Source organism: Fusarium pseudograminearum, chromosome 1 (assembly GCF_000303195.2).
Source record: "Fusarium pseudograminearum CS3096 chromosome 1, whole genome shotgun sequence".
In the NCBI taxonomy this organism is placed as follows: Eukaryota; Fungi; Ascomycota; class Sordariomycetes; order Hypocreales; family Nectriaceae; genus Fusarium; species Fusarium pseudograminearum.
The window spans coordinates 5,466,420-5,486,061 of NC_031951.1; the positions used below are offsets into that span (position 1 = coordinate 5,466,420).

General features: G+C 48.5%; 6 protein-coding genes across 6 annotated transcripts; 3 read left to right on the forward strand and 3 right to left on the reverse strand.

Moving 5' to 3' along the window:
• Positions 1 to 2,328: 2,328 nt before the first annotated feature.
• FPSE_11484 (uncharacterized protein) lies at positions 2,329 to 3,870 on the forward strand (the record flags this gene model as incomplete). The annotated part of the gene is made up of 4 exons (XM_009264601.1): positions 2,329 to 2,334; positions 2,490 to 3,157; positions 3,208 to 3,707; positions 3,743 to 3,870. 4 exons carry the CDS (start codon positions 2,329 to 2,331, stop codon positions 3,868 to 3,870), a joined length of 1,302 nt encoding a protein of 433 aa, XP_009262876.1.
• A 270-nt stretch (positions 3,871 to 4,140) lies between these two features.
• FPSE_11483 (uncharacterized protein) lies at positions 4,141 to 5,221 on the reverse strand (the record flags this gene model as incomplete). Its single annotated transcript, XM_009264600.1, has 3 exons — positions 4,141 to 4,174; positions 4,224 to 4,406; positions 4,458 to 5,221. The coding sequence occupies 3 exons, from the start codon at positions 5,219 to 5,221 to the stop codon at positions 4,141 to 4,143; spliced, it is 981 nt and encodes a 326-aa protein (XP_009262875.1).
• Positions 5,222 to 5,895: 674 nt separating this feature from the next.
• Positions 5,896 to 8,036, forward strand: FPSE_11482 (uncharacterized protein; the record flags this gene model as incomplete). Its single annotated transcript, XM_009264599.1, has 2 exons — positions 5,896 to 6,835; positions 6,892 to 8,036. 2 exons carry the CDS (start codon positions 5,896 to 5,898, stop codon positions 8,034 to 8,036), a joined length of 2,085 nt encoding a protein of 694 aa, XP_009262874.1.
• A 249-nt stretch (positions 8,037 to 8,285) lies between these two features.
• On the reverse strand, positions 8,286 to 13,300 carry NPS16 (the record flags this gene model as incomplete). The annotated part of the gene is made up of 2 exons (XM_009264598.1): positions 8,286 to 9,241; positions 9,307 to 13,300. 2 exons carry the CDS (start codon positions 13,298 to 13,300, stop codon positions 8,286 to 8,288), a joined length of 4,950 nt encoding a protein of 1,649 aa, XP_009262873.1.
• An 852-nt stretch (positions 13,301 to 14,152) lies between these two features.
• On the forward strand, positions 14,153 to 16,191 carry FPSE_11480 (uncharacterized protein; the record flags this gene model as incomplete). The annotated part of the gene is made up of 2 exons (XM_009264597.1): positions 14,153 to 14,192; positions 14,243 to 16,191. 2 exons carry the CDS (start codon positions 14,153 to 14,155, stop codon positions 16,189 to 16,191), a joined length of 1,989 nt encoding a protein of 662 aa, XP_009262872.1.
• An 88-nt stretch (positions 16,192 to 16,279) lies between these two features.
• Positions 16,280 to 19,005, reverse strand: FPSE_11479 (uncharacterized protein; the record flags this gene model as incomplete). The annotated part of the gene is made up of 2 exons (XM_009264596.1): positions 16,280 to 17,511; positions 18,528 to 19,005. 2 exons carry the CDS (start codon positions 19,003 to 19,005, stop codon positions 16,280 to 16,282), a joined length of 1,710 nt encoding a protein of 569 aa, XP_009262871.1.
• Positions 19,006 to 19,642: the final 637 nt, after the last annotated feature.

The following is a 19,642-nucleotide window of genomic DNA, read 5'->3' on the forward strand; positions in this document are numbered from 1 at the left end:
CCAGCAAAGGCGTCAAAGTAGCTCTTGTCTGGTGCACAGTCTCCAACCCAGTGTAGGGGCTGATTACTGCCCAAATATACTGGGGACGCTTCGTTTCTCCTGGGCGGGCTTCTTGTTCGCTGGCCCAAGCCGTGTTGTCTTCGTTTCAGACGGCTTGCTTGACTGGGTCGACCTAGCTGAGCTTTGATACTCCTCATTGCTGGAGAGGTTTATCGTTGGAGTGTTGTTGGACCGCAACAGCATGCCCCCAAGAGAGGGCGGCCGATGTTGTCTCCAACGTCGAACAAGCCTCTTGCGAAGTGATTAAACAACGTTTCGACCTGGAGGAACTCGATCACATGAGGCTGTTCGCGTTAGTTCTGGGTTCAGTTTAAGAAGAGGTCCTTAGCCTGACCTTCCAATATAATGGTTGAACATCTTCTTTGTCATTCAAACCATTTTTAATTTCTGCGAAATCTTCTCGACTCCTTTGATGCTAATTCTGACTGGGCCCAGCACCGAGAGGTCCTCTTTACCTTTACATAGGCTGGTGATGGTGACTGGGCCCGGGAGGTTCGACCAAGCACTGCTTCTCGTCATCAAACACGAAGACATTCCCATAGAATATGGGACATCGTCGGGACAGTTCGCTTGCTTCTCATGATGCCGGAACATGCCAGATGAAGATGTACAAGAGACGAGGAAGGACAAGGTCTTGCCACATGGAGGTGTGAGAAGACCCAGAGGTCTTCTTCATCTTGATATAAGTTGTGGATACTGAAGAGATGACACCTGATATGGTCAGCAAGATCTTTGAGAGGTGATTAGTAGCTCGACGCACCATATGTGTAGTTGTAAATTGCGCCGTCGTGTCCAAATATACCTTTCCATCTTTGTGTGTTGTTTTCTGCTTTCTGGGAGGCTTTGTATCTCCGCCTTCATCTTCATCCTCGTCTTTGATCAGCGCAAGAAACAACGATGCAAAATAGTGTCAGTGATTCCGTCTATTCTCCATGAACATACTTTGTGGTTTGGGTATGGAAGGCGGTGATTTCGTTCGTGATTCATGAAGGGCGGAGGAGGAGAGATGAAGGACCAGGAGGAGGAGATGGAATTTTCGGTGCTGAAAAGGGTGGTTGAAGACGCCAGAAGTGCCGGTTCAGTGACAGTGCCAGGCAGTAACAATAACACTACCACCGATGATTACAGCATGGAAGATTCCAGAACTAGGCAAGTGATGTTATTGTTTTTTCCATAGTAATAGAGCAGTCTGCGGGAAAAACAATAACAGTTGCCTAATAACAATCGTAAACTGGCAGACTGAAGGGTATCTTCCAGTCACGCCACATATAGAGGATAATACAGGTTTTAGGCCCGAGGCATTCCCAGATTGATAGGAGGTTTCACCTCTTGTACTGTCTAAAGCAGACAATGTGATTTAGAGCAGGATTTGTTGTGATTCAAGGCACATACTGGTCAAGAGATACACTTACCCCTGTATTTGACTGCCTAGCTTTCTACACACATGCAGCAGAAGAATAGAATGACATAAAAACCAAGAAATAAGACTAAATTTACGCAAATGTTTATATTTTCCGCCTCAGCAGCATCCGCCAACAAGCTCGTGTGGTTGCAAATGGCTCTGGGGGGAACTGATGCACAGCATGCTCACCTGGCGTGACTGTTTCCCACAGAGCTTCCACGTTCTGTAACTGCCAAGAACGACCTTTACCAGAACAAAGATTAATCACGATCCCAAGGAATCGACTTCGGTCTGATTCAGCTAATGGAAGGCGTCGGGTCGGGTTAGCCGCAGAAGCGAGGCAAGAGTGTTGGCATATGGCAACAAAGACAAAGGGTCCGAATACAGCCAAGCGTGCAACTATCTTGGAGGTTCTTTGTTGGACGATCTAGTCCATGTCATAATTATCTACTGAATTAGTTTATTTCGAAACGTAAATAGAATGTGGTCTGTTCGCCAAGTGCTCTCAAAGGTCAAAGTTCGCCTCAAAACAAACATGGCCGTCCAAGTCACGACTTGGCGGTATTGGGATTTTACAGCACGAGCCTCTATGACGAACATAAACAAAATATCTTCCCTTTCGCATCATCAACGCCATAGTCAAAATTTCAACTTCTGTCACTCCTTTTGCCGTGCAATCTTGTCACGATGCAGCGCCTTTTACCGATTTTGCTCTTCCTAAGAGCCACTCTTGCTTTATCTTGCGACACGGAACCGTTAGTTTTGCCGATTCGAGATGTTCGAGTAATTCCAGACAATAGACAGTCTCTCATGAGAGGGATATCAGCACAAGTTGGGACTCCGCCGCAGAATATTGTGCTTTTACCATGGGCGTACGTTCAACACTCAATTATCTCTGTTCTGTTCTAATGGTCATAGCGAGTTGAATAATACCATCATCTACAACAACGAACCCTACTGCAAGAACGACACGATGTACAGCGAAGAGTCTTGTATAGTTGAGAGAGGCGGCTTGTTTAATGAACAGGATTCCACAAGCTACACCGAAGCAGATACCCTCATCGCAGCCGGCGGTGCCCCCACCGAGACAATCTTCAAAGGCAGCGTGTACGGCATTAAAAACCTCCCAAGTCGAAGTATCGGTGCTGTTGACACGCTCAAACTCGAGGGCGCAGCCGAACTTTCCAGCTTTCCTTTTGGTATACCGACTTCGAATTGGGATACCAGCCACACCACGCTCAGCGCTCTAGGTCTCGGACGGAACTCGACGTATCTCAACGCTTTGCGAAAGGCAGAGAAGATTACCTCGCGGGTGTGGTCTATATTCTGGGGCATTTTCGGAGACGAGAATCCCATCGATGGATCGCTAGTCTTGGGCGGGTATGATGAGATGAAAGTCATGGGAGACAACTATACTGCGCCTTTGGTATATGACCACTTTGATGGGTCGCAGGGCTGCTGGACAGGTATGAGGGTTACCGTGACGGACATCAAGGTCAACTTTGCGGGTGGAACGAACACTAGCATCTTTCCTTCAGGGACGGCGTTGCATTGCTGTATCGATCCCGCGCATCATCTTCTGATGGAAGCACCAATGGATCACATTGAGAACTTTAAGAGTATCGCTGATATCGATGGTACACATTCTACGACTGATCTTCACTGGATGGCTCTCCAACCGAGTATTAGGAAACAGTGAGTGGCCTGCCTCTACATTCTTTCATTCTTATTAACCCAGTATACAGATTCACCGGCGATCTTACCTTTTATCTAGATTCCGGTCTCGAGATTCGCGTTCCGAATAACCAGTTTGTCTTCCCGGAAACTGAAATCGACAAAGACGGCTCAAGGGTACAAAATCTTACTCGACAGAACATTCTCATCAATAGCGTCGAAGATGAGGCACCGATACTAGGACGGTATTTCCTCACGGCTGCTTATCTGATGGTGAATCAAGACGCAGGTACATTTACCCTGTGGAAGGCAAATGCTACCGAGGAGAGCAAGCCCGTCAGGGTATTTGATCAAGAGACGGGGGAAAAGTGCGGCGACAAAGCGAGTGGTGTGATACAGCCCTCTGCTTCTCCAACTGGTTCGACTACAGGGTCAGATGATCAAGAGACTGCCAAGAACAATAGACCATCTGGTAGAGTGATTGGCGGTGCTGTCGCTGGTTCCGTGGTCGGAGCAGCTCTTATTGCTTTGGGCGTTTATTATGTATTGCGCCGCCACAAGAAAGAACCCAGTAGGTTGACCACTGAACAACCATGTTCTATCAAGCTGACCAGAGGACAGAAGACACGTATTATTATTACCCCGCACATGAAGACATGCAAAGATCCGATGTTCATGAGATGGATAGTAGTCCACGGGTTGTTAAAGAAGACAGGAAGACAGATGCGTTTTGATAGATTGACTGAGAGATTGGTGAACGAGTGTTACGTATTTGTTAGAAAAGCTCAGGTAATATAGCCTGATAGGATAGTATAAAATTATTCTTGCGCTTCTCAAGCACCATTCGTAATGCTAGTGAGGCTCAACAGGATGCTTCCATGCCTGATATGCAATCCAAGTCTGGTATGAACTAACAGCAAGTGAGAACATCCCCAAAATAATGGCAAACACCACTCCTGCCAACGTAGCCATCATCATATGCCTTGTACTACTTTTCCTTTGTATCAGTCGCTGAAGCCGACTGCGAGGCTGCGGATTCTGGAGTTCGTCGTATAGAGTCGCCAACCGATCAGCTAGATAGACGTACGGGACATTCTCTTCGCCGACACGTCCAACTGAGCTGAATTCGAAATTGAGAATATCTGGGTCGAAGTTGCACTTTGCGATGAGTGACCGTACAAGTGTTTTAGACTTGGCATCGGATAGTGGGAAAAGAGTTCCTTGCAGGGAGTCTAGAATTTCGAGGACTAATTGGCGTGGTAGCACGCCTCTGATAATGTCTTAGTATGATCAAACGAGTAGCGATTAGACTACAACTTACTTTTTCAGAGATGAGGATGGACTGGAACAATCACCAACATCTCTGGTCACTCTCAATTGTTCTTTGAGAAAGGATGCATAGTGGTAAACTTCTAAGATTCTGTTCCTCCTGTCAAACAGTAGATGGTTCCGTATGTCTGACGTTGCTCTAATGGTGATCTTGAGTCGTTTCTTGAGGTTAATAGCCTTCAGTTGCCTCTTCGCATCCGCAAACAACTCGCTGTTGTTGTAACTCAGAACGTTGTGATTGTGAGTTGGAAAGGAGTCTTGGATGTACTTGCTGAGCGGCACGTCTTCTTTCCAGTGCAGTCTGAACGTTCCTCTCTCAAGTCTGTCTGATGAACTATCGATGATTGAAGGATCAATCATGAGCATAGCTTTGACAGCAAGCGCGACAGAATCGGCTTCGCTGTTGTCGTGGGTATGTTGCGCATTAGTGTTGGTGTAGGGTGAAACTAGTCGACGAATGTCTGATAGAGTCGCATTTGGGTTTGACTTGAGAATAGAAATTATTCTCAAGATATCCGAGTGGGTTATATTGTTTCTTGTTGGCGTTGAAAGTGCATCTGTAAATGTCGAAACAACAGCTTTGTAGTATTGCAAGTATCGTTGTATTTGATCGATTCGGCTACCTGGGCAACCCTGATCGTTGCATTGTGCTCCTTTTTGCTTTTTACAGTTCTGACAGATGTCCCATGACCACAAAGCAACAGCGAGCTGGCGTGCCGAGTTCTGGTTAATGTCGCTGCTGATACTCGCACTCATGATGTCGATACTGATGGGTTTCTTACGGACACGAGTGTCGTAAAGTACCCGAAAATGTGATTTAACTCATATATAGTAGCCTAATGGCAGACTCAAAAGAAAGCATTGGGCTGAGTAATTCGTAATGTGGCTTGGTGAGGCGATGTGTATGCAGCTTGTACACAATATTAAGTACTGAAAAGCAGGTACGCATGACAAGCTATGTATGACAAGCTACGTATGCCAAGCTATATCCCCCTTCGTATTCCTTCAAGCCTACCCATTAGCCCGTACCGTAATAACGTTTCTACGACATTTCTTCTTCTTCTTCATCTACCCCTCCACCGGCGCATCTGGGTTTTTGGCTCAATCTATTATGGCGATATTCGGCTATTGGCAGCAGAGGTTCGTTATCCAAGTGGCAGGACTCGAGGGGGCACATCTAAGACCACTACTCAAGACACTGATACTGCAAGTACAGCGACCACGCTAATCAATCCAATTCGAAAATACCGACTTTTCTACTTTCACTGTTCGAAAGTCCGCTAAATACAAAGCAGCGAGCTCAAGCCGGTCCACTTCAACATGCTGCTCCAAATTTACAGGCCGAATCTGCCGGCATTGTATTACAAGGAACAGATCTCAAATCCTTCAAGGTCACATCTACACGACTTGATGCACGATTCAAAGACATAATGGTTAAATATAAAGGTTCGCTCTATGATTACATCGCGGACAAAAAGAAAGACCCAGGCACCATCTCGATTAAGCTTAGATATCTGGGTCTTGACGCTCAGAAAATTGAGCCTCGCATAGTTATACAATGTGAGAAGAGGGTCAAAAAGACAATCAAGAAGTTCTTTGCACAGAAACACGTGAAGGAAGACCTTTCGTCAGATTTCAGAGTCCTGGTGTTGGACGAGCCACCGATAGAGGTTGCAAACGACGATACGATAGATGCCCTTTCCGACTCCCTCCCCAGAAAGACGATGTGCGGGATGCCTATCACATTGAGCAGAGGTGGCAGATCCGTCAGCTGTACTCTTGGTGGAGTCATCATTATTGGAACCGAACAGAAACGTCTATATGGGCTCATAGCTGGGCATCCATTGAAAAGAATTCGAGGCGACCTTTCTGGCAAGCAGCCAACGTACAAAGCTGATAGATCAACATCGTCAAAAGCACAAGAGAAGGGGAAGAATTATAACAGTACAGCCACCTCTAAAGAAACATCAGCGATGCCTTCTAACCCGGTGCATTCAGGTTTCATGAGAACGAGTCAAGACGATCATTTGCGAAGAAAACTCAAAATAGGGACCGTTGTTTCTGACAATTTCAATATCTCATCAAAAAACAACTACGATTGGGCACTCATTGAACTCAACCAGGAATATGCATTGCCGAATGCAGTGGTTCGAATTAAGCAGCCCAAAGAATCCGAGTTCGAAGATAACCATACAGAGATTTACACCCATTACAACGAGTTTTCCCCTGGAACCACCATAAAGCAGGTACTTGTGCTAAAATACGGCAATCCAAGCGAAGCAGAACTATCCTTGAATACTTCTTTATTGGTTATGTCCTCTGGGTCCGAGTTTGTTGATGCTCACGATGTTACCATGAAGGATGGCTCATGTAAGTACATACATATGATTACGTTCAATTTATATTCCCTCTAACACCACTCGAAGCACTATGCCCGGGTGATTCTGGTCTATGGGTAGTAGATGCCAAGAACGGGAACTTGTATGGACACGTCGTTTCTGTGGATGCGTTTGGAGAAGCCCAGGTGATGCCGATCCAGCCCACCCTCCAGAGCATCAAAAAGCAGTTGAAAGCCGCTCAAGTTTACCTTGCCACAAGCTCGGCTGTTAAACAGCTGAAAGTTGCTCCGGAGGAGCCATCTACTTCCACTCAATTATGGCCAACTGCCACAGAAGCAAGGCCGGCACTTGGGCCGACTGTGAGCTCAGAAGAGGACTCTTTACAAGACCGCCCTCCATGGAACACCACGTACCCGTATGACCAAGGCAAATTCTTCAGCCCGCTGTCATTGTCTCAATCCGATCACGAGGTAAAGGATTTCAAACGTCATACGTCCAGTACTACAGTCGAGCCATTGTCTACCCTGACAGCAAAGTCTACCAAAAACACGAATGAAGGCTATCAACATCCAATACCAGACCAGGATTCTAGCGATCCGGACTTGCTTCAGCAGAGTAGTGTAGAGTGCCCTGTCATCAACATCCCCCCAGACTTTGACTGGGTTCCCGCTCCAGAGGTTCCGGAAAAGGAGGACCGCAACCCACGTCGTGAAGATGACAAACCAGGAGTCCAACAATGGCTCCAGGAGCAGGGTGAGGAATCAGACATCCGACCTTCTATGCTTCAACAATTCAAGTCACAGTTGCGCCAGAACTATGGTAGTTGGCGTTTGAACATTTTAGTGACTTTAGCTAGTTTCTTTAGTTTCGTCAAGCATGTAGCTATTGTAGCTGGGATTGCTGTTTTCGTTGCGATTGCTGGTTTAGTTAGTTTAGTTTTTTTTGCTGTCAGGAGATTCTGGGGTTGGGAGGAACAGCGGAATAATCTGGGTGATAGCTTGTCGGTTATTGTTGCAAACTCTCCCAATTCTGTCCGTGACCCCGAGGGGGGGGACTACGATCATGAGAGCAATTCTGTCCGTGACCTCGAGGGGATTAACTACAGTCGTGCGAGCAATTCTGACAATACTGAAAGGATCGGGACGATAAGGCGTCCAGATGCGCGGGGTGTTGATAAAATATTGACATTCATGAGGAACAAGACAGGCAGAAACATCAAGGGGCCAGATTAGGATGGTTACCCCCTCGTGGGTAGAATTTTCTTGGTTGCCTTTAGTAGGGAGGAGATATCAACAGAACCTGAAGATAAGATATTAATAATGGGAAATGTACCAAGCAACGAGGTTTATTGGTACTACCAGCAAGTTTGCTAAGCATTTTGGTATATACTGTTGGGTCTCTTTAGTATATTGACTGTGTTATTGGCATCTATCTGCTGAAATTGCATTCTTCCACCAACCTCCACATACAAGATTGCCCATTCAAGGGTTCACAATCCTCTCAAGAACATCACAAAACTCCCGCACCTCCTCGACGGTGTTGTAATGCACGAAACTGATCCTAATCAGACCATCATCCTCCAGCTTGAGCACATCATGAGTTGGTCTAGGTGCCCAGCAGTGACCAGCCACAATTCTGAACTTTCCTTGGCGATTGACCTTGTTCATAACATCTCGCGAAGACTGGCCGATGACCTGGAACGTGATGACCGCCACTCGCTTCTCCGGATCAGACGTCTTCTCGCCAAAGACCCGGAACACAGTAGGGTGTCGGTTGAGATATGACAGAAGCACCTCTTGAAGAACCGTCTCTTGGGCAATAATCTTGTCCCAGCCGATATCCGTTAGATATCTTGTGATGGGAACAAGAGCTTCCTCCAACTCAAAAGCATTGGAGCCAAGTCGAAGTCTCCAATCCAGTCCAGGCATCCCGCTGAGGAAGAAGTGAGCAATACCTGTTACCATCCGCTGCTGAACACTTCGTCGACCGTAGAGCTGAGCCATGTGTGGACCAAACACCTTGTACCAGCTAAAGCAGTAAAAGTCCACGTCGAGAGCTTTCACATCAATGGGACGGTGAGGTGCCCAAGCGACACCATCAACGATGACGATCGCCCCGGGGATGGCATGGACGGCGTCGGCGATTTGCTTGATGGGGTGAATAGTTCCCACGACGTTGGAGACGTGGTTACATGCCACGATGCGGGTTTTGGGACTGAGGAGAGGCTTGAGTGTTTCGAGAGAAAGACAAGGGTCGTCGCCGGCGGGTGGCATCCACCACTTGATGGCGATTCCAAGGTCAGCTGCCAGGGCTCGCCAAGCACCTGCGCTTCCTTCGTGACAAAGGCTCGAGACAATCATCTCGCAGTCGGAATTCAGAGAAGGCTTGAGGGCTTGGCCAAGAGTGCGGAGGATCATGGTTGTCGATTGTCCGAAAGCTGTATATGTTAGCATCTTGTCGTTCTGCTTCAAGACTCTCCCTGACACTCTAGTCAGAACTTACCAATTTCATCAGCATCAGCATTCATGAATGCCGCCAACTCTGCCACCTTGTCCATCATCCTCTTCGTCTTTGCCTGACTCTGTGGATCATCCAAGCCGAGCTCAACTGGAAATGCGGACATGTATTTGTGAGTGTTGTCAATAGCCCCTTGGTAGACTGCAGTGCCAGCCGCGTTGTTGAATGCCACTAAGCCACCATGAAGAGCTGGGAATTGCCTTCGTACACTCTGAACATCTAAAGCGTCCTGCGCGGTCGTCGGGCATGAATCTGATCCTGGGGCAACGAAGAATCCTTGGTCCATGAGATTGTTGATGTTGGCTCGCAAGGCTTCCTTGACGCCCTTGGATGGTTGGTCCGGCCCATTCGATACGCCGAATGGCTGATGGTCCGTCGTCTCAAGCATGTACATGAGTGGAAACATGACATGCTGCTCTTGTTTGGCAGCGACACTCTGTCGTAGCTGTTGCAGCCACTCATCTCGCCGCAGGGGTCGCAGCGCGAAGCCATATTCCTCTTGCAGTAGCTGCCAGATATCCTGGAATTGGATCCCATCTTGGACTGTTACCGAGATTGTTTCGCTTGGTTCAAAGGCTGCTTTGGAGACGACTTCTGAGACGCGGCCAACGTCGCTCAAGAATAGCCATCCATTCGCGGTATCCTGGTCATAGGCTCCGAGCTCAAGAGATGCTGCGATGTAGCGCCAGATAAAGTCGCCCTTGTTCGCCATACCCCTCTTGGCATCACCCATGATGTATCCCGGCTTGATAATCTGGATATACTTGACCTTTTCTTCTGCCTGTTCCGCAAACCTCCTCACCAACATCTCCGACATGGCTTTGGAGCGCGCATAGCCAGATCCTTGAAGTGCCTTTTGTAAAATAGACACGTCATCCTCGGAATCGAAGCTCAGAGGCTGTCCACCAGACACATACACAAAGCTCTGTAGCGGGTCGGCGCGGTTGTTGATAGCTTGAAGTATCTGAACAGTCGATGTCACATTTGTGGCCTTCAATGTCTCGTAGTCCATGTGATAATGAACTTTTGCGCCGTTATGGATGATACAGTCAATGGAATCTGGTACCTTCCCCTCGAGTCTACCCCATGCATTGGTGTCCAGTCCAAGCTGAGGTTGTGAGAGATCACCCAACCAAGCATGGATGCGAGACTCGTACTCGCCTTTCCACCAAGCTGCGTCGATGAACTTTTGAAGCAAATAATCTTGTCCCGCCTGGTCAGAGGATGCCCGAACAAGAGCATGTATCTGACAGTCTGACTGCGTGAGTAGTTGTCGTACAATCTCTGTACCGACGTAGCCAGATGCCCCAGTAACAAAGACATGACGTATCGCTGAGTTACGCAGCTGCTTTGTTCGGGGGTGTAGAACAGATTCAAGGAGGCTGTCAATATCGTCATTTGTACTGGCAGATATATCATGGTTCTTGGCCCCTTTCAGATCTTGGACTGCGTCAACTGTAGCCGCCAAAGTTCGAATCGTTGATCTCGAGCTTAGCATTTGGTCCATGGGGATTTGCACCGCGAACCTCTGCTTGATAGCCTCCGAGAACGACATGATCTGGACAGAGTCAATACCACCGGATTGGATATTGAAGTCAACGCCTTCCAACTGCTTTCGAAGGCGCTGATCTTTTCCAGCGACAATCTCGATGTACATCTCAGAAACCTTTCTGGCGGTTCGTTCGGTTGGAAGTAGTTGTTTAGGCCCTGATGTTGCAGGTAGAAGATTTGGGACAGTTGTCTGTTTGGTCGAATGGCTGATGATCCATTTCTGAATAGCCGCCCTATCCAACTTCATGGATGCGTTGAGAGGGAGACCCTTGACAACAAGAATCTTGCTAGGAATCATATACCTCGGCAGACGCGATGTCAGAAATTCAGTGATCTTCTCCTGGATGTCGACAGAATCTCTATGCTCGATGCTATCAATCGAAGTTCCATGGTGAGTTGACGTGCCAACCTGCACCACTGCAACAAGCTGGCCGCTCCATGGACCTTCTTTCACAAGGTTTGCCATGGAGTGACTGACATCAGGGAACAATCCCAAGTTGTACTCGACTTCACCCAGCTCGATACGTTGACCATGGTATTTGACTTGTCCGTCCGTTCGACCAACGAACTCCAGGCTTCCGTCGAGCGTGTCTATGTTGTAGCGCAAAAGGTCACCTGTTTTGTAGAATCTCGTCTCTCCAACTCCGAGTTCCGAAAGCCATGGCGGGTTCTGCACCACAACAGCGTCGGTTCGAGCTGGATCTTTGATGTACTCCTGAAGCAGGCCTGGCCCAGCAACTAGAAGCTCGCCAACTGCTCCGACGGGCACCAATCTGTTTTGGTTCTTGGGGTCAACAAGGACACAGATGTACTCCTTGACAGCGTGACCGATAACCTCAGCGCGATTGGCAAGTGGCCCGATGATACAGCCACCTGTTTCCGCCGGACCGTAGCCTTGGTAAAGTGCAAGTCCGCTTTGCGACGACCAGCGGGCAACGACATCTTTTCGAAGTGCTTCTCCGGAGAAAATGAGTGTTTTCAAGGTAGGGAATGAAGCAGGCGACAAGGTGTTTGCCAACGATGGCGTGACGATGGCGAGTGTCACGTTGTGGCTGGTGCAGAACTCAGCAAGGTTGAAGAGGCGATCCTGTTCACTTGGTATGCAAACGCAACCTTGGTGTAGAAGAGTTGCGAAAATGTCGGTGATGAAAATGTCCCAAGTTGAGGCAGCAAACTGAAGAGCTCGAGCTCCTCTATAGCCAAGAGCTCCCCCTTCAGCTAGCATCCGAGTGGTCAAAGCTTGATGCTGAACAACGATTCCCTTGGGTTTTCCTGTTGAGCCTGACGTGAAGATGCACACCGCTGGGTCGTTGGGTAGGACACGAGGAAGCTGCCTGAACTGGTGGGTGTTGTCGTCCTCCTCTGTCGTACTCTGGGAGACTTGCAGAACATTCAAGCCCATTTGTGTAAATCTCTTGCTTTGACTCGGAGAGGTGACGATCAGCCTGGCGTTGATCTGGCTGATGATCTCTTTAGCTCTGGGCTCTGGTTGAGATGGGTCAACTGCCACAAAGGCAGCTCCGGCCTTGAGAATGGCCAGTACAGCTACTACCATCCAGACACTCTTCTCGAATGAGAAAGGGACAAAGTCGCCGGTTCTGACCCCCTTTGACAGTAGCTGGAGTGTAAGCTTCTCGGCCGCGTCATCCAGCTCGTTGTAGGTCAAAGTACCGTCCCAAGCGTCGACGGCGGGAGCACGTGGAGCAGTGCGGACGGATTCACGCCAGAGATCGATGACGGAGGATTGTATTTTTGCTGGTGTACGGGGTAGGAAAGATTGCAAGAGGCTTTTGTCTATATTGCTAGCAAGTCCTCTGCGCCAGTCGCGAGGAGATGGGCTCAACAAATCCAGGTGAATCTCCTGGAAGGTCTTCCACAAGACCGACGCAAACTGGGATGGGACGCGAGTTTTTCCAGTATACAGAGATATATTTCTGTTGGTCGGGTGTGTTGTTACTTGTACATGGTACTGGACCGTTCCATCAATATTGTCAATGACATGTCGATCTTGTTCCGTGAATCTCACAGAGCTGTTGATAAGATGACTATGCTTCTTGGCCTCGAATGGTCTTACAGTGAGCTCAGGTTGGGCATTGGAGTCGAAAGAAACAGATGGAACAGAAAGTGGCCAGTGAGAGTAGATGAGAACTTGGTCATGAGGTTCAGCCTTGAGTCCTGACGCCAGAAATGCTACCTGATCTGATACGAGATACAGATGCAGTGCGATGGCCCATGACCTGAGCAGGTGATCTTCTTGCTTGGCGAATGGCATTACTATCATCTCTGTAGGTGAGACTGACTGCTGGGATAGAACGATCGCCCCGGAGGATGGCTTCTCATCATGATGCTGAGCCCTGGTAGGCAAAATACCTGAAGCAGTCTCCATATCGAAGTCGTGGATAGAATCTGGCCGTGATGAGTCTGACATTCTGTGATGCTAGAGCCAAAGATGAAGACCAGGAAGAAGGTGGTTTTGAATGGCGATCTAGGTGATTGGCGACTGATACTGATTCACATTTACAACAAGTTTATTTGCACAATCCCCTTGACATATAACATAACTAGAGTCTATACGGAAACACATATTACTGTAAAGGATGCCATATTGTTTCTAAGTAACATCCTCATCAGTTGCGCCAAGTTGCCGTATCATATCTTCGGGCCGCTTCTAACTATCCACTGGGACCTGGGGATGCATAGCTAGAGATGAGGATAATTGACCAGCTTGTAGTCCTCAGAGTGAGAATATCTGCCACATACCCTGCACAGTAAACAAGTTAGGCTGTGCAAAGCATAAATCTGGGGGCCATCGGAGACCGGTACTCACTCCATCGGCCCGCTGCTAGGAGGGATCAGGGATGATTGTTAGACTAACAGCCAATATTAGGCTTTTTAACTCTCCGAAATCTGTTGGTCATAGATTCACACCTGGCCTAACTTGTTTAAGTTGTCCCTTGTCGACGACCCTGTCAGCTTGTCAAACTGCACTTTTGTTTCAACGTCTCCTTCCTCATTAGATATCACTGAAGAAAGGACATCACCTGACTACTACTAGCCAAGTAATTGTGTGATTACGTTATTGTTGGTTGTACACGACCAACAGCTAAACACACGAGGTGACTTAGAGTAAGCTCCCCTCATCGACTACTAGCTTGACGCGGATTGTTCTTTGTCTCATTAACAAAGTCATATACAGTGATAAACCTGTAGCTTATCGTACAAGATGGTATTACTACACGATGCCGAGTCTCTTTTTGGTAACTCGAATATGTTGCGAAAAATGGCCACACTTCCTCTCATCCAAGTATGGAGCGACAAAGGTAAACTCACACATCTCATTTTAATAATATCTTGCTAACCTAAACTCTAGATCTAATCAGTGAAAGCACCTGGCAGGTCTCACATATCTCGTACTGGGAAGAATACCGATGGCAATCGGTTGACTTGACCATCACCAACCTTCGTCAGCACAAAACACCAACTGCTAACGAGGGTCTACGACTCATTCTGGTCGAAGAGGGGACATCAACGCCTCTGAAGCCAGGATCCTTGGGGTCAAATGAGGCCCATGACTTCTTGCTCCAGACACTCTTGGTACCCGTAACTCAGGGTCAAGTCCGTCTCATCAAACTTATCGTGCCACGATCAACTGGCTACATTGCGCGATCGGATATCATTCCTCTGCGCCTCCACGACTGTCCACATGTGGAATCTGTTAGATCCTTTGCTCAACCTCTTCAAGCTTACAACGAATCAGCCACCCCAGCAATCGTATTCGACAAGAAGGAAATCAGCTTATTAGGCATATTCAGGGAATCTGCAGCAGGTCTCTTAGTCTTATCGTACCCCAACTCCGACCTGCAGGTCATCTCATCTGAGCTTGAACAAGAGCTAGGCAATCGACTGTCATTCCACTGGCTCATTCACGAGACACCCCGTGAGCGGAGTCTTGTTCTCGTTGAAGCAAACAGCTCTCATCCCGAAGATGGACTTGGCCTCTACACAGCAGCCAAAGCCCTGGGTATCAAGCTGGTGGTCTTGGATGAAGCTGATCATTGGCTCGCCAGTCACGAGGGAGATGACTTTCGTGAGGCATTTATGCCAATAACGCTCACCAATCCGCCCAAGTCTGAACTTACAGACCACATTCTCACTGCTCTAAAGTCCTACGGCAAGCCTATCGATGGTATCATGACATGCGCGGATACGTACTGGCCTTTTGTCGCTGAGGCGGCTATAGCTTTGGGTCTTCCTGCAGCGTCACCAGAGGCTTTCGAGATCGCCACCAACAAGTACAAGACCAGCGTTTTTGCTGGCCATCGAGCACATCACGCCTCCAGCCCCGAAGAAGCCGCTCTGATAGCTCAGAGGGACGACTTATCTTACCCCCTAATTGCCAAACCATGTGGAGGATGGAGTTCCGAGGCAGTCTATCGTGTTGACTCCCGCGATGCTTTGGAAACGGCCATTAGTGCGATCTTCTCATCTCGACATGGCCATGAGCTTGTGATTGAGCCATACTGTGACGGACCTGAAGTTGACGTTAATCTCGTCCTGCAAGATGGAAAACTCCTCTTCTTTGAAGTTTGCGACGACTTGCCCAAATCAGCGGATGTCAATGGGCCAAAGGTTGGATCACTGTCTACTTTTCACGAACTTTGCAGCGTTTACCCATCTAAGCTGCCGAAACCTGAGATTGAGCTATTACGCGATACCTTTGTGGATATCTTGCTGTCACTCGGACTTCGCAGTGGTGTGTTCCATCTCGAAGGGCGCGTAGAGAACTCTACAGTAGAGTACAAGGAGCAAGCCAACGGTAACATGGAGCTCACCGCAAGTGAGGTGCAGAATGGCCAAGCCAAGGAGCCAAAAGCATGGCTTATTGAGATCAATCCTCGTCCTTTGGGGATGACCGGCTCTCAAATCATTGAGCACACGTACGGTATCGACTACTGGGGTCTGGCTCTCCTACTCACCGTCAACGACACCACTCGCTCTCGCGCACTTGCTCTTCCCTTCAAAACTGGTCCTCAGTACACCAGTGCAATGGTATTCATCCCCGCCGACTTTCCGTCATCTTGTCAGGGGGTCTTTGACTCGGATGACATTTGCAAAGAGTTGTTCTCACGCAGACCTGATCTCGAAGCATTTGTGAGTCGGTGTGGATGTTTGATCAAGCGCGGACAGAAAGTTCCTCATCCCAGTGAAGGACGTAACACGTTTGTTGCTTACTTCAATGTCTTTTCTCGAAGGGGTCGTCAAGAGGCGATGGATATTGCAAGACAGGTACGAGAGGAAGTCCGGTACCAGTTCAAGTAGTTGTCAAAATGCATCTTTTTTGTGTTTGACTGCATGGTTCCATTTAGATGCTGTCTTCTATCCATAATTATTCTTTTTTTATGCATTGCTAGAAAGCAGAAGCCATACTCGTCCCTGTATTCTGATCATATCTCTGCAATGTTGTCATCAGAAGTGCTGCCCTATGATCCATATGAGCGCACGAAGTTCGCAATCGCTCCACAGGCACCTTTACACTGTGTCTAGGATCTTCAAGATGACCATTCAACCCCTGTATCAACTTCCGTACCCGCCTGAGTTCTGCAATAATGATGTGTCTCCATATCACATCTGTTTCCTCACTCTCTGCCTTGTAGTGACCTAGCAGAAGTTGATCGCGCTGACCATGTCCGCTGTCACTTAGCCTTGGAGTGCCAGGAAAAGAATCTTGGAAGTTTCGTTGGTCCAGTTCAGTGGTTCTACATTCCCTCCATCGTGAGATTCTACTTTCGATGAGTATCAGAATCATGTCAATAGATACAAGTGCCAACATAAGCCCAGCAATTCCCAACTGGGTTGGCGGGCACTGTGACACTCGGTGTACCGACTTTGTGCTTGTGTTGACAACATGCATCGTCCTATCAATGCTAGGCGGTAGGTTACCGAGCTCGGCCTCGAGGGTGGATATAACCTTAACAAAGACACCGATACCTGGCCGACTGGCTGCTGTGGTAGTGTCCCCTGACCCCTTTGACTGTGGCTGTCGAAGCTGGGACATAAGGTTGCTGCTAACAGATGCAGGTACACCTCCGAAAGAAGAGTAAGGATTTGTAGGTCGCTTTGTGCGGCCTGCAGCTGATGCAGGTGGCGTTGGCAGAGCTGCAGTAGGAAATGCAGAGGCCATAGACAACCCAGGTGCGGATGTTTCGAAAGGGCTTGGCATATCCAGATTGTCCACGTTGCTCCAAAGAGTATCGTCAGTATTAAAGTGACCGAGATCCGAGAGCATATCGATACTGTTCCCATCCTCGGCTGCCATTCCGAGATGATCGTTCTCAGAAAACAGACCCCAGTCGATGAAGGGCAGTAGATCGGCATCTGCAGGGGAAGCCCCAACATCAGTCGTGTCAACTGTGTTCCCCATACTCAGTGCATGAGAGCGAGGATGTCGTCCTGTTACATTGGAGATGGAAGGTTCCATGTCGTATGACCGATCTGTGGTCACATTCGGACCCCGTGAGCCACCCTCGACTGTTGTGTTTGAAGCACCAGATATTGACGCTCTGTCCGAATTGCGCGCTGGCCGACGACGACCTCTCGAGCAACGGCCGACCATAGAGACCTCAAAGTGGCATTCCAGTCCTGCAAAGGTCAATCTCAAATCTGATAGCAGTGTTTGTTAAGGAAGCGGCCACCGTAAACGGCAGAACGCATGCATAAATTGCTACGTACCAGCGTTGAGACATCGTTGACAACCCGTCTTTTCACCTGTGCATTTGACCTGCCCACCGCAATCACATCAGTTTTGCTTTCTCTTGTGTGACCGAACTGTGGATTCATACCTTTGAGGCATGACATTCGTTGCATGCGGAGCGTAGCCGAAACCCAGCTGTAGTGGTATTGTTGTGTCCTTGCATCACTCTGCTCCTCGGGAACCAAAAAGCGTCCTCTGCATGTCCAACGAAAGATCTGACTTGGTTCAAGTATATAGTCGGCAACCGGTTCGCCCCTTACTGCCGTTCACATCTGCCTACGCTTACTGACGATGGAATGACAATGCATCCGCCTCAGCCTTATCCATTCTCATCCCTTGCCTCAGCATCTACGAAGGATGACTGGGTACTTTCAAATGGCGGGCCATAGGGTTACACGAATCCTTCAGTCGGGGATTACTGCTCAAAAGGATGAACAAAACACAGATGTTGCACCTGGATCTAGACGGAATAGGGAGGTAACAGCTATGTGCTTACGCATGTCTATGTAACGCCTCACTGATTGGTTTACATATTGTTTATATAGTCCTAGATGAGCTTGATGTTGCGACTTCCCGATGTCTGTGCGAGCACATGATTTGCTTAGCCATGACTCTGTGAAACAGGATATGATCTTGATCGATAGATATGCTGACTGAATAACAACCTCACACAGCCCATACTACAATCCATATCGACTACTATTCATGATCTTCCACTACAATCTCCACCTCACATCATCCCTGTTGTCTCTCCCCCCTACCTGGCCTCCCTCCTGCTTACGCAGCTCGTAAATGTGCCGATTCAGCCAAAACCGCCGCAGATCTGCATCATGCATGTCCCGCGCACCCCGGATAGTCCCGCAGCACCTCTGTTCCCCCGCGCCGCACCAGCAGGTGAACTCACGCGCCATGATCCACTCGGTACTGGGGTAGAAGACTGACAGGACGTCACCCTTGCGGAGCGGGCGGTCGCGGCTTACTCTGACCTCCCATGTTGATGTGTCGCATTCGAGGGTAGGGGAGCACGAGTGATTGCAGTAGTATAGGTCAGAGTTCCAGATGAAGTGAGATGAGATCCCGCTCTGGACGGTGTCGTAGTCTCGTTTGGATGTGGGCGTGACGCCGTTGATTCGGGCGAAAATGGCACCGGCTGGTAGGTCGACAAGAGACTCGGCCCATGACTTGTAATAGCTTTTGGTGCTGGTGCTGGTGCTGGTGCTGGTGCTGGCACTGCTATCGCTATCACTGCTATTTCCATCCGTTGCCGGTGTTATCACGTCCTTGTGAACGACCATTAGCCTGCCAAGGTCGGGATTAACCCATGCGGGAGCCAACAAGGGTTCTGCGGCGGTTGCATCCTTCGGGCGCGGACCTGTGGCCATGCTGTAGTCTATTTGCTGCTGGGTACTTTTGAAAGCAACTGCTTGAAATACAATCCTGTTGACTCACACTCATCCGAATACCCGCGGGAACTCACCTGGGAACTTATAGCCTACGCGGTGACCGTGACTGACATCTAATCTGTATGGCTAATTCACGAAGACCATTTTGGGCATGTTTCATCAAGGGTGTTGTTTGAAGCTCGGGCACCGAACAGAGCCTGGACCATCCACCGCCATGTGATATACAGCAACACTAGGTATTCAGTGATAAGCGGCAATAACTTCCGGAGACTAGGTGACTCGGGGAGATGAGCCTTTGTCATGTGGCCCAGAGTTTTGTACCAGTAACCGGCGTCTGGAACAACAGGCCAAGATACCAAGACATAATATCCTAGGGTCATTCTAGTTGAGGATCTCAAGTGCCATGAAAATTCCAAACTCCCTAAGAATCATAGTCTCAGTGGCATAAGCTGCCCTAATAATTTTGTCTCTTGTGCTTAAACCGGTCAATTCTTCTGATACCCTGAGGCAAGAGTAGACGAATCTCTTCAAACAAGGCAGTCAAATGTCAGATCAGTCTCGATCTATCAGGCATTCCAGCCCGGCTTCATGAGCGTCCCTATTGTGTACTATACAT